Here is a 14,252-nt window from a genome sequence, read left to right as displayed (position 1 = left end):
CTCTGCTTCGCTAAGGTTTCTGTGTTGTGAAAACGCAGCACCCTATCAACATGAGGAGAGTTTTTACTACCCACCAAGGTAGTTTTTGCTCTTCACCATCTCTGTGACGTTGATCTTGGTGGCGCCCTCGGGTATCTCGATTATCTTGTGATAGCCGATCTTGGATAAACTGTGTTTGAACACTCCGGACACCAGCCTGCAGCTTGAGTTGTCGCCTCCACACAGGCCGCACTTATCCATCACTTTTCCTGATCCGAGATACTCATCGCAGCCTAGATTCTGTGAGACAGTGAACAAAACAGATGAAGAGTGGAGGGCGGTACAGAAATAAAGTGTGCACAAGGAGTCTTCAGTTAAATAGTTGTTCAAGTTGACTGTGTGCGTGTAAGTACATGAACTATTCTTAATCAAATAGAAAAAGCTAATTAGGCTAAAAATATATATATATTTTACAAACCTAAACCAAGTTGCACCTGCTAAATGAAATCACAGTATTAACGACAGCAACAGAATAACTAATTAGCAGTAATATTGTTAGTTTCCAGAAGGCATCATTTTGGCGTAACTGCCTTTAAACTGATCCCAGAGTTTCCCTCCTATTTCTCTCGGGTGTGAGTTTTCTGTGTCACATTGGTGGTCATAAATTACAGCAAACCTGCACACAGTAAAAATAGAACAGTTAACATCAGCAGTCCATAAATTGACTCAAACCAGCAGTAAAAGCAGCTCACTGTGCAAACAGGTGGTCCCAGAGCCTAAACTGGTTGTAATGAGCTACCATGCACTCAAACATGCTGCGGTAGCCACATGCTGTGGTGCCAAGGTAAGTCCAATAAGTGTAATTGGACAGCAGACAATCTCCAAGTCTTCTGCAGCTCTCATCTGGCTGCTGGATAAATCCATTGATTGCAGCTGACATACTCTTCTTACTAACATTAAGAAAATTAAAAAAAAAAAAAAAAAAACCATGTTAAATATGACTCCCTCAGAGTTTTACATGAGGTCATGAGGTGCCAAACTCTAAAAACAAACTCACAGATAGTGTATAATAGGTCATAAAAATGGGCTCATCTTCATGGATTTTGCCGTATTGGAGCAGCCATAAATTTAGCTATACACCAGTGGAAAGAGGAGGAGAAAGGTACAGGAAAGGGACAAAAAGAGGGAGAAAGAAAAGGTTGAGGGAGGGACGGTGGCCAAGGGTGGATTAAGGCAGTTGGGGTGAAGTCAAGAGGAGAGTCTGGCTCTCGCCGACCCATCGCAGCTCGCCCTGTTCCTGGCCAAGACCCCACTTGGGCCAAAACAAACATGAAGTGCCTCCTTCCACACAGGAAATAAGTGATGGGAGACAAAAACAGCAAACTAAGAGTGCTGAAAAAAAAATTAAATTAAACTGCCAAATGCTTCTGTGGTCGGCGTGGAGTTATGTTGCAGTGCAGCGCGGAGCTGGGATCAAGTTCTGGATCAAAATCACGAAACATAATGCACTGACATTCAGGGAAGCAGTGCTGCGTTTCATGATATCACTTTACACATCAGCAAATATAAAAAACAACTCAGGAGCTACAGTCCAGCCATAAAGGAATGCATAATATAAAATGCTGTCATGTAGGGCTGGCTGTTAGCATGACTACCAGAGAGAATATCTCCTTTGCATCTCATTTTCACCATAAATCACTTCATCCTAAAACAACAACATATTACGGTATATTATATAACGGCATTATAGCAGCTAGATGGTGTTTGCTTGAAAAAAAAAAGCGGGAGGGGGCGGGGGGTGTTCCTCATAAAACAGACGCTGACACAGTGAGAGGTTATCTGTGGCCATTTGGATGGGGAAGTGTCTGAATCAAAACACGGTACTGTAGGAGTGGAAAGTAGGCGGTGTAATTTATTACATGAATTGTCAGTGTAATATATTGTGACTGTGGTTATAAAAACACACAGCGTTTTCATTATTGTGATACGGAAAGAGCCAAGAGATTTCACACCTACAGCGCAGGAAGCATTGGGAAGTTAAAGGACCACTTGAGATCAAGTGATTTGGACAGTTGCACTATTAAAACCTCTAAACTGTCAAGATGAGCCTTTTAGCCTTGCAGTAGCATTCTGCGCAAACCACATCATAAACTGTCCCTGAATAATTTCACAAATTGTCACATCTGCCCTTCAGGCTGCCTCTGACCTTAACTGTGAATCAATCAAGACGAGGTGTCAGGACACATGAGCGCAGCAACAGCTCAGCGACAAACCTCCCAGTAGAGCTCGAACAGAAATCTCAGAGAGGCTAATAAATAAGGAGGCAGTGTCGGAGTCTTGGTCTTGGACCGCGTTGACACTTTTTTTTTCACCTTCTCTCTGTGGGTGGCTTGTGGCATGTGGTGAGGGAAATCACCCTGTTTTCAGTGGAACTATAACAGGATTTTACAAAATGTCGCTAAAGCCCACCTTCATCTGGAAACAGTTACATGTGTCAGGACGGTGCAGTCAGCTCCCAGTCAAACCACGCGGGCTGAAAACAACATCTTAAAGTAGATCCTGATGGTATTTTCCCACACAATGCAGCCGGGTTAAACTCATCATGTTGCAGAGTTTTTGCAACAGACTGAACTCACACAGTTTTGCCAAAGGCACTTGTCACTGGAGATTTCTTCTCCTCCCAGAAAACACAACAAGACATTCAGAATTAGACACAGACGTCCTCAGAGTTGAGTTTCAGTCCTTCTATGATGACAGCACTTCTTCTCTGTGCAGCCTTAACGTTTGAACACTGAAAATAAAGCAGGGACCCCTGATGCTCTGTGTTATGGTTAGTTGCCAAGTGAACTGTGCAATGTAGATTGTCAGACTAAACGTTAATTGTAACACATAAAATGACTGTGTTGATCTTAAATTTAAGAAAATAAAAACATCTCATTTGTGGGGTGAATTCAGGGAACTTAAAAAAACAAAACAAAACAAAAAAACAGGCAGAGTGGGCTTCCTCTTGTATTTTGCTAAACCTCTTGGACACAATGCTCTCTTTCACTTCCCTTACCTCAAGGCTTATGGCATGACCACTACACATGTCCTCAGGCTACTCAGAAATGCCTGCATTTGGCCATGTTGATGCAGATTTCATCAAATAAAAATAGCATTTTAGAGCCGTATTTGCAGATTTTTGGTCACTTGTTACTGAGTATCGTGAACCGGTCTAGGGCATGAAAGGCGATCTGCCTTAGCTTTACTCACCAAAAACCACGTGGTAAGGTTTATTAAAAGATAATGGTTGTGCCTTGTTCCACTGAACCATCCCTTAACTCTTCCTCATGCAGACTTCAGCACTCGTTGCACTTTGTCACATGACCTCCTTCTCTGACGGTCATACCTGATTTTTTAATGCCGAGGCGAGGCAAAATGTGACACCGGCACGGTCACCACTCGTGAACTGAGGGGTGTATAATATGCTTTGGCGGGATCGTGGGCTGAATTATCTAAACATTTATATTAACAAGCCACCCGGAAATGAGGTTGATGACAGAGTCAAAGTACTGTAGAGCTGAAAGGAACTGCTGAGCCATGTAGTGTGTTTCATTTGAACCACTGTTACAATCAGTATATTGATTAGTGTGACACAACAAATGTGTTGGTGACATTTATGGACAAAATGCAATATTTATGTCTCAGTTATAGAAGCAATAAATATGCGCAAGTTGTGACTAATACCTCCAGCAACTATTGCTTCTAGATTTGTATATATGTCACATTCTTAACAGACTTTCTCATTATAGTGTAGAAATAAATGACGTGCACAGTTCCCTTGATCATTCTTTAAGAGCGTGATTGTAGAAATTACTCCCAGTTTGCTGTTTCACTCACATCTGTGCTGAGGCATCTCCTCTCTGAAATAGAGATGTAAAGGCAATGACTAACTGTCAGAGCCAATATCAGAGAATGGAAAGAGACAAAGTAGCAAATATCAGACATTTGTATGATTCAGCATGCACAATGTAAAAACATAGAGCTGCAAATCAACTACATTTCTTCCCAGCAGCTCTGGTATAATAATAAATAATAAAGCTTTTATCCATGTAGGAGGCCTGGTTTGTGTCTCCACATGAGGAATGTAAATGTGAATAAAGTTGATGCTCACAATGATATCATACTGAAATTAACAACAGTCATAGATGCGGCACGCAGGCTTTTATATCCTCTCTGCTGTAGTAAATCACATTTGAGATGGTGCTGGAACATCTCAAAGCAGAAGGGTGTTTGAATGATTCTGCGTACACTACGTACACTTACATTTGTAGCAGCTCAGTCTTTTATGAGAGTTTGCCAGACAACATTATTTGTGTATTTCATGAAGTGGTATCATCAGGCATCTTTGTCACACAGGCCTGGAACCTCAATCAAGATATCTGAAGGAATATATTCTGGAACTGAGATGACACGTTTATTTAGAGGGGTAATTCATGGTGCCTTATTGAGAAGATCTGGTCTGCTCACAGTGACCCCTGTTAACAGACTGATGGGTACCAGGGGTCTGGTATCTAAGACCTGCGGTATAAGAAGATGTGCAAAATGTGTTTAAAAACTAAAAACCAAGCTCGACTAGAAAATGTCAGTGTCTAACGTGTACGTTGTCCGCCAGTGTTCAGGTTGCTGAGACAGAATAATCTGCGACTGACAGACTGACTTACAGCAGCAGATGCTTCTGGAGGGACCACCGAGCTACTCAGAATCAGCAGCATCCAGATGTGGTTAGCTGTTTTAGTCTATAGACACAAACTAAACCCACCAGAACAGGAAACTGGACACTTTGTTAAGCATATGGTTCAATATCTCTGACTCCTGCTGCCTCAATCTCTGCTATTCATCTCACTCTGATGTTTTTTTTAACTTTTTAACACACTGATCTCTTTGTTATGTAAAACCAGTGGTGGAAAAAAGTATTTATATCCTTTACTCAAGTAAAAGTACTAATACAGCAAAGAAAATATACTCCAATACAGGTAAAAGTCTTGCATTACAAATCCCACATTAGCAGCAAAATGTAGTCAACGCATTGATGTAAGAATACTGGTTTAGCCTCTCTGAATGATATATTATTATACATGACCTCATTAGATTGCTCAAAGCGAAGCATCAATGTGTTAGCAGCATGCTACTGTTGTAGCTTTTGCATGTGGAGCTAGTTTGAACTACTATATATCCAGTTTTATATCCAGGTACAGCAGATAAATGTGAGGGGTTGTCAAATGATTACTGGGTGAGGAAATAATAAGAAAAAGTGCTCATTGGAACATTTATTGAAATGAAACCATGTGAGAAGTTTAGAGGGAAAAAATGGAGGTGTTAACAACTCAGGCATCTGAAATGTGACTCGGATTGCACACTGTTAAAGGAAACCACGGGTTCCAGACTTTTTGGCCTCTGATGTATTACAAAAAGCAATGTGTTGGATTTTAATCCTCCTAAAATTAGCTAAATCTGTCAAATAAATGTAGTGGGGAAAGTGCAGTAGTTCCCTTTGATATAAAGTGGAGTGAAAAGCACAAAGTAGCATCAAATGGAGGGACAAATACCTCAAAATTTTACTCAAAACTCAAATGTACTTAGTTACTTTCCACTGCTCAATATCAGACAAGAAATCTGCATCAAATAGTGTGTTTTTGGTCAAATACTGTAAGATATGCAAACATTTATATTTACATCAAAATGTAAAATATCTAAAACATGTTGTCAATGAGTTCAGTTCTTCATGAGGTTTGACAGACAGAACTCAGTGCAAATCCAAAGTTTATGTGATTTCTCTCATATCAGTGTCTTTCCCAGGTTTCGCAGAGATGAAAGGATTTAAACATGAACAACGTGTAAGGAGTCAGTGTGAAGTGCTGAGGCATCACCTGGATATTTACTCAGGGCAGTCTGCATCACAGCAGTTTGGGTTAAAAATGACCACTCTCAGGTCTGACCGTCTTGCACCAAATAACTGACAGGGCTTCATGTAGATCGGCCAAACGCAGCGAGAAAAAAAGAAAAAGTAATGGAGGTTATGAATAAAAAGGATGTTTTCTTAGTCTGGAGATGGAGCAGTGTTTCAGCCCCCCTGAGTCTTAATCCACATGAATCCCTGCTGGATTCCCACCAGAACCTCCTAACCTAAGTCAGCTTTCCTACCAACCGCTAAAAGCAAAACAAAGAAACAACACAGAGAGATGGACTGCTGTCTCCTTCAAAACACATCTTCACTGTCTTCAAATGTACCATAACAGTTACACCTCTGTAAGTAAAAAGAACAAATAAGATCCTTTATAATAATGAGGGGTTCCTGCTCCTGCTTCCTCTTGTACAACTCTGTATATACAGCCTGTGTTATGATCTGCACTCCTACTGTAAAAATGCATCCTGGGATGCAGTGCAGCATTTTAAAACGTATTTATGAGCTTGAGGTTAAAGGGGGCTGTTACTGTGCACGTTGGGGATTTCTGCAGCTCTTCACACATAGAAAGGTTGTAAAGTTCTTTGGCAAATGGCCAAAGTAGTTATCATGACACTCGTGCTCATCTGGTAATGCAATATAGCTCTAACTTGACTTCCAGGCGGAGAACACAGAGGCAGATCATCCCAACGACAAAGAATTTACAGTGTATGTAATGTTGTCTGGAAATGACATTATTCAGGTCTTACGACAAGGTTATTATTAAATGAGATCTTAAATAGAGTTTTAGATTAAATATTGGTGTGATAACAAGCTTCTCTTTTGTATTTGAAGTGCACGTTGCGGTTGCCACGGCGACCAGCAGCTGCCTCCCACATGCTGGGATGCTGCGTAACTTTGTGGTTTTAATGAGCAGGGGCAGGCGACACCGCTTTTACTTCAGTCAGCACTTCAAACACATCTGTATCTGTGGAAGCAAGCTCACATGTGACATTCTTTCTAATAAACTGACTGAAACATTGGCTGGGTCGGATTTACTGTCTTTCCTGTGTGAAATTAAAGTGAAAAGTTTAAGAAAAATGTCCTCTCCTTGAGGATTGCAGGTCACATTTTTTCATTCCGATTTGCTTCCGTCTGTCCCATTATTGTGAATGATATATCTCAGGAAAGCCTGGAGGAAATTTCTTCAAATTTGGCACAAACGTTCAATCAAGATTGAACAGATTAGAATTTGGTGGTCAAAGTCCACTGTGACATCACAAAATTTACTCTTGGCCATAATTGAAGAATTCATACACAGATTCTGATAAAAAAAAAAAAAAAATTCCACACATATGTCTAATCGGGTAAAATGATGAAGAGATGACATTTTATATACAAAAGGTCAAAGGTCAACTTCAATGTGACAATATAATGTTCTGCAAAAATCAATTGGTGATACTAATCTTGGGTGTCCACCTTGAAAATGTGCTGATTGCATATTACTGTGCTGTTGGGTTGAAATTCTACGTTTTACATCTTGTAGCTTCTTTGCAGCAGCATCCATATTTGAAGCCTCGTCTACTGTCATGGCTGCAACTGTGTGTCTATCAGAATCAACCTTATTGATTCAATTCCTTCGAAGTCTCCACTAAATACGAGTCTAGACTGATATGGTTTTAAACTTGGACTTGACTGGTCAGAGGAGGTGTACAAACACTAGGCTGTAATTCTAGTTTACTTATCAAACTTGCTTCTGCACTGGGATTCAAAAGCAATTATCTTCTTTCATTGCCATGTCTCCTACACAAATCAGACTTTGGTGCCTGTAACTTTTGTTGGGAGTCTTTTACCACAGTATCATGTACGCATCCATCAACACAGTATTTAATAACCCTTTTACAAGAACCTGCTTTTAAAACAAGCCAGCTGTGAACATTAAATATAACCAGAGCTTAAAGCAGTGCTTTAACTTAAGTGGTCGCTGGAAATGAGGCCTGCCTTTGTTTACTAACCATTTCAAAAAGTATGAAGAATTTTGGCCAGTACATTTGCTATTGTTTTAGACTTTCATTATAGTAGTATAGTATGATCGGGAACTAAGGGAGGGGAGGTGGATAGCAAATGGTCAGTTGCAACTACATATCATGCACAATATTTCTCTTACCCTGGATTCCATTTTTAAAGTGTAAACAAACAAAGATAAAACACTAATTAAACCTGACAAATTTGATTAAGGCATTTGTATAAAAAAAAAAAAAACCAACATTTTTAATAATTTCAATTTACCATAACATATCTGTCATAATAGTGTTCAATGCAGACACAGCCTTTTATTACAGGTGACTCCAAGAAGAATCAAACTGACTCGATCCAGTTAACCATATACAACATGAAAGAGGTATGACTTAATCAGTAGCTCAAAACTCACATTCATTCAATGTGTTTTTTTCTTCCCCTCAGATTTCCCTTCTGGCTCTGGTATTATAGGAACACTAACTACAAGACTAACTGTGGTTTGCAACCACAAATTGAGACCCAAGTTCTGGTGTTTTGGATCGTAATCACTCAGCCCTGCACTCTCCACAACACAACATCTCTTGAAATCAATAGCAGCATGTGTTAAACCAAAATGGGAACACAGACAAGCTGGGATTATTTACTGTGACACAGGAGATGAGCTGAGGTCATAACAAGGGGCAGCTGTGGTCCACAAAGTTAACAAACTGCATTACATTGATGTTAAAATGGGTAAATAAGCAGCTTCCCAAATTGTATTTCAGTGTTTAAAAAGCCACACCGCTGAAATCAGGTTATCATATCTACGTGATATCCAAGAGGCTGCAAGCAAATTTGCAGCTTTGTAAGTGGTGGACAGAGATGTAGGCATGAGTGAGTGACAAGACCTCTGATCCCAACAGTAAAAAGAGGCCTCATCCACACCGTGAGCTGCCCTCACAGCACAGGGCAAAGGCCACGGTGTCTTGCTTAAAAGGCTCCCATGCTTGTAAAACACTCCGAAATAGCATTGAATGCGGTGAATCTACAGCCATTAAAACGCATAGGGTTTCTCCTGACATCACTGCTCTGGTTCGGAGGGACTGTTTTAGGAACGGGCTCTGCTGGGCCTCTAACAGGTCTGACTCCTACTGGGAACATGCACAAAAAGACAGACTGATGACAGGGGCTGCGCTCACTGTGGCTTTGTCACAACTTTGTGATGTGTGCTAGTGATACACATGTGGGCATACAACAGTTTTGCGTTAATATTCTGTTCAGGATCCTGGAGACTCCTGGATTTCTTCAACAGCTAAAAAAAAACATGTACAGATATGGCTAATTGTTCTATTAAAAAAATGCTCATGATTTAAGAATTTGTTCCAAAAAATGAGTTTTTCTTTTTAACTGATGACATGTTTTAGAAACATTGCTTTTAGACTTTTTATATATTCTATCTAAATAGATGCCTAAATGTGCTTCGTGTTGTCAGTACTTTGCCACTATGCCAGTCCCTCCAGAGAAGTCTATTTTGTAAGATGATGTCAGCTGTCATTAGACTTTAATTGTTGACACTGAGATTGGATGTCATTTTGTGTACTGACAGGTTATCCTGGATATATAAACTGGATAGGCATGTACATTAAAGTCATATAAAACTGGCACAGACATCCTTATTAAGAACGTGGCACTTATAAGTTCACATTAACAACTTCAGGCTTCCCACACCAGCCTCATCAATCATCAGCAAACACAGGTGATGTAGCCGAGCTGAGTCACAAGCAGCGACGGGCTAATTCAGGATTACAGTCTGAAGCTAATAGAGCTCCAAGCACATCTTTATAGGCCCAGGACAGGCCTATAAACTATATACTCAGAGTCCTCCACTAGGAGGGAAATCTAATCCTACAAGCAGCCAGTGAGTGTTCTGTGGAAAAATAAACAGCTCAGAGAGCAAGCAAGAGCCACAGTGAAAAAAGCCATACTGTAAATACTTCTAGTCAGTAGATGGACCACAGGATCACAGGATAGCGCTGACAGTCCAAGTTATGGAGTGACACTGCCCAGTGCTGCGCACAACCATGAGAAGCTGGTTTGAATGGAGCACCAGGCTTACTTGCATCCACATCCATGGATTCATTTACTCACCAAGTCCAGGAACTAACATATGATTTCTCTCAGTGCCACGCATGTAGCAGCATATCAGCAACTTCCAAACCCTCACTGTGAAGAGAGTCCAAAAAAAAACTTACACTGAGCAGCGAACTGTGCAATGCAACTCTCACAGCCAGAGTGTTAGCATCAATGGGAATCCCCACACTCTCCCAGGTTCCTCCAGGACCCAGCAGAGGTGAAGCGGGTCCTACCTGTGACCGCAGCTTCCCCTGCACACGCATGTGGAGGCAGATGAGCAACAGGAGAGCCAGTCCCGACAGCATTCTCTCATGTGGGCACGCAAAAAGTTCAAGCGGTCACTCGGGCTTCCCACACGAGTCCAGTGGCTGCTCCCGTCAGCCTCTTCCTCGCCTCTGCTGCTCTGAAAATGCCACACTACAGAGCTGATCTCCACGAACTTTCCTTGTAAACTGAGCTGGGGGGGAGGTGCGGCTGGGGGAGGTAGAGGGGGACCGGGTTTTTTTAGAGGAGGCAGTGAGAGGTAGAGCATGAATTGGAGAGAGAGAGGGGGGCTGGGGGGGAGGCAGAGAAGTAAAGTGTGGCAGCTACTACTGACAGCAAATTGGAAGTCAGAGAGGACGTTTTGGGGAATGTTTTCAATGTGATGAAAAAAGAAGAAAAAAGGCAGGAAGGAAATTCTTGAGCTGAAATGAGTGGATAAGCAAAACCACTTTCATGTCGAGCTAAATGTCAGGTGGGCATGCCATCTTCAAGGGATGCCAATAAAAATGCTCCATGCTTGTTTGTAATACTACAACAACAACAACAACAACACACCAGAAAAGCAGACATCCTGAGGTGGAAATAGCCCCGTATGAAAAACATATTTTTGCTGACAAACAACATTCATCTGCTCTCTTGGAGCTCAAGGCACGTTGCAAATGCTGGAAGCAAAACTGCTGCGGCCAAAAAGACTTGATTCATCATATGTCTTTCCTATTCCTATTGTTTCCGCAACATTAAATCCTAATTCAGCAGGACATACGGAGGGAAGGAGTACACTCCTCATCCTCGCATCTGACAGTTGGTTTTCTCATAAGATTATATGGACAGGCTGAGCACGTTGGGGACATTGTGGCAGGACTTGTTTCTGCACAAACAGACTGTTGCGAGCAGGAGCCCGGAATAAGCACGAGATAATTGAAAACTTTCCTGCTTTGAAGTGTCACAGGGAGACCACAACAGCACACTCTGCTTTATGCACTGAGGCTGCGTCTGCGATGGGCACACATGATGGGAATACATGATGGGAATACAAGGAGAGGAGGAGGACGATAGACAGCTGGACTTACTGAATGATATGAAAACATATAAAGAAGAAATATAGCTGATGAAAGTCTTTCCTGGTGACATCATGACTTCATGACTTATCACTTTTTGTGCGATGTGTATACAGTAAATTATATGCTTTAGTATACATTGCATATCAGCCATCAGTCAGTCATTTATGCTGTTTAGACTATTTAGACTGTACACTATCAAGTGAGCTGTAAATGGGTGACATGTCCAGTGTCACATACTTTGTTCAGACTGCAGGCAAATCAGATCTTTTCAAAAAACTAAAACTTTTAAAACTATTAATATAATGTATTATTATTAGTATTATTCAAATAAGATTTGACTGCATGAGTTATACTTTGGTACACTCACTTCAATTACAACATAATTAAATTTGTAGCTCTTACAATTTAATTACGCACTTTCAAATTTCAATTAATCATTCAGCTCCAAATGGAGCTGACTAACAAATGTAGTTTCACACTTGCATATGCGGTATTTACAAATAAACATGCAATCTCAGGGCATACCACAATTACAGTAAAGTTCTTTGGAAGGATGAATGGCTACACAGAAGAATTACAAATGGTCAGACAGATGCATAAACACACCAGGCGTGCGTAAATAAATTGACTCCCTTTTCCTCTGACACATGCAACTGCAAATTTGCAATGTTTTAAACAGCAGCTCGCAGTTCAGCTGCTCCCAGTAAAATTATTAGCTACTGTGAAGTCTGGGCCTCCAGATTTATGTGCGCACTTAAATGTGTTAAGTGAGCTGAGGAGATTGCCAAATATTTGCTTGATAATGATATGTATGTTGGCACTGTTCCTAATAAATCACGCACTTCCACCTCTTCCTAATATTCTGTAAAGTGGTTTCACAGAGGGAGTGCAAGCGAGTGCAAGGAAGAGTAGCAAGAAAAGAATATATCTCCACACCTACATCAGGTTTGGCTTGTGCTGGAACAGTGTCAGCTGAAACACACACATGTGTGTGTGTGTGTGTGTGTGTGTGTGTGTGTGTGTGTGTGTGTGTGTGTGTGTGTGTGTGTGTGTGTGTACCATGAAGCAGCATGTACAGTATGCACGCTAAGCGACGACAGTCTCTCCAGTCAAACACAGCTGCACACATGAAGGAGGGGAACAGCTCTTTTCAGCAGCATATCCGTCACCATCAACATCGTCTCCTTCTCCCCTGATGTGCCTCTGATCTGGAAAGATCTCATTATGGAGGTATAGCGCCCAGAGGTCGGGTGGGGCCAGACTGACTCTGCAGTACACCTCAAGGTCTTTGGTCTCCTCCTGCAAGTGGGTCAGGCCCTGAAGCGACCTTAGCTCCAGGCGCCGATTCCTCCCGTCTCTAGTCCACACACGCCAGAGTCATGCAGGTGGCCTCTGTATTACTGCACACAGTATGTACACTATCCGGGTCTGGTAGACACACGCTCATGCAATAGCTGCATTGAGCGCCTTTCCTGTCATTTGCTGTTTGGTGATTATTTTAAATCCAAAGCTCATTAGCAGAACCATTACTGCAAACATTTCTAGAAAGTGTGGTCACTGGCTGTGGGAAACACTCTACCTGGCAGATGTAACATCTGTGCAATTTGTCTCCCTTAAATCATACTTCATGCATGCTAACACTGAAAGGCAGACATATTTAAAATCTCTGACAAATCTCAAATCCATTAATTCTTCTTGTGATCCTCTAAACAGTTTACAGTCCTGTTAAGTTGATCAGTAAACGGTAAGAAAAGGCAGAAAATAGGAAGAAGAGAAAACACATGAATTTTGTACAATCTGGGAAACATATTAGTCAGCAAGGCCAGACATGTAGGTCCCATGATTGTTCACTCGAAGCAATGTGTTTGACTGAGGGAGGCAGGAGTGGAGCGGGGGAGGACGGGTTAATGAATAAAGCAGGTCGAGAGGAGATCTGGGCTGGGAGGGGCAAGGTGTGGCCGAGGGAAGCTCCTCTTTCTGTTTGTCTTTGGCCTGTGATCGACAGACATTACTGTACATCAGACGTTTCTCCGACCATGTGCCTTCATGAGTATGGTTTAATTTCCCCTGAACACTAAAGCAGCTGATGTCCAATTTTAGTCACCCATCTCTGTCTGTGCGGTTTGGCTCAACATCATCCTCGTCTCTGGCACTGTAGCTTCATACTGTACATCTACTGTCAAACTAAATGTCAGAGGGGAGAGCTGAATTGATGATATAAGTTATCATATATTCACATACAATAGTCAATTATTTATATTTTCCATCACTTTAATTCAAGAAAGTCAACAATATAGTCCAGTTCTTTTCTCTAGATTACTCATCTACAGTATGATTGTCAGATTTCAGTCACAACACGTTCCTGCAAAAGCTTTAGAATAAAAGCCTCGTTAAGAAATGAAGGGTTTCTATCTACAGAAACACTAGAGGGCTTTTAATTTGAAACAGATACGACAAGTGTTGCGTTGGCATTAAGTCGTAACGCAGTAAATCGGTAGCGACAAACAGTAGCAGATTAAAACAAGGCTTGAAGGTCAATATACACATATCAATACTTTGACCATTGCACTTATTTTTATTGGCTCTCATATGCTGTAGAGATGATTGAAACTTCAAGCCCTTACAAAATGTAAATTAATTTCAACTGGATCTTGGACAAAAAACAGTTTTGTAAATATACTACTAACAAGTGGTCATATCTGGATGGCAAAACTTAAGTGGAGTAAATAGTTTCAATATTTTAAACAAGTTAAAAAAAAAAAAAAAAAAAGATAGGAAAAATAATCAAATAGAATACATAAATAAACTACGACACTTGATGGATGCAACTGTTGTGAGACTCGTTTTAGAGAGGTTTTTCCAGAACTATCGGTTATAGAGAGGTAGGAGGCCAC

The 14,252-nt window shown here is 41.1% G+C and overlaps 1 protein-coding gene across 1 annotated transcript in view; it reads right to left on the bottom strand.

Moving 5' to 3' along the window:
* The window catches only part of LOC138213174 (thrombospondin type-1 domain-containing protein 4-like), a 44,277-nt gene that overhangs the window by 9,712 nt on the left and 20,313 nt on the right, over nt 1–14,252 (bottom strand). The window contains exon 8 of the mRNA XM_069174097.1: nt 75–279. Coding sequence (XP_069030198.1) covers nt 75–279 — 205 coding nt within the window. The remainder of the gene's footprint in view (nt 1–74; nt 280–14,252) is intronic.

The sequence above is a fragment of the Embiotoca jacksoni genome, unplaced genomic scaffold (genome assembly GCF_022577435.1).
Source record: "Embiotoca jacksoni isolate LCO1_2020_lvr unplaced genomic scaffold, fEmbJac1.0.p SCAF_6, whole genome shotgun sequence".
In the NCBI taxonomy this organism is placed as follows: domain Eukaryota; kingdom Metazoa; phylum Chordata; class Actinopteri; family Embiotocidae; genus Embiotoca; species Embiotoca jacksoni.
Note: the sequence above shows the minus strand (reverse complement) of the source record. Positions and strands in the feature narration are given on the sequence as shown.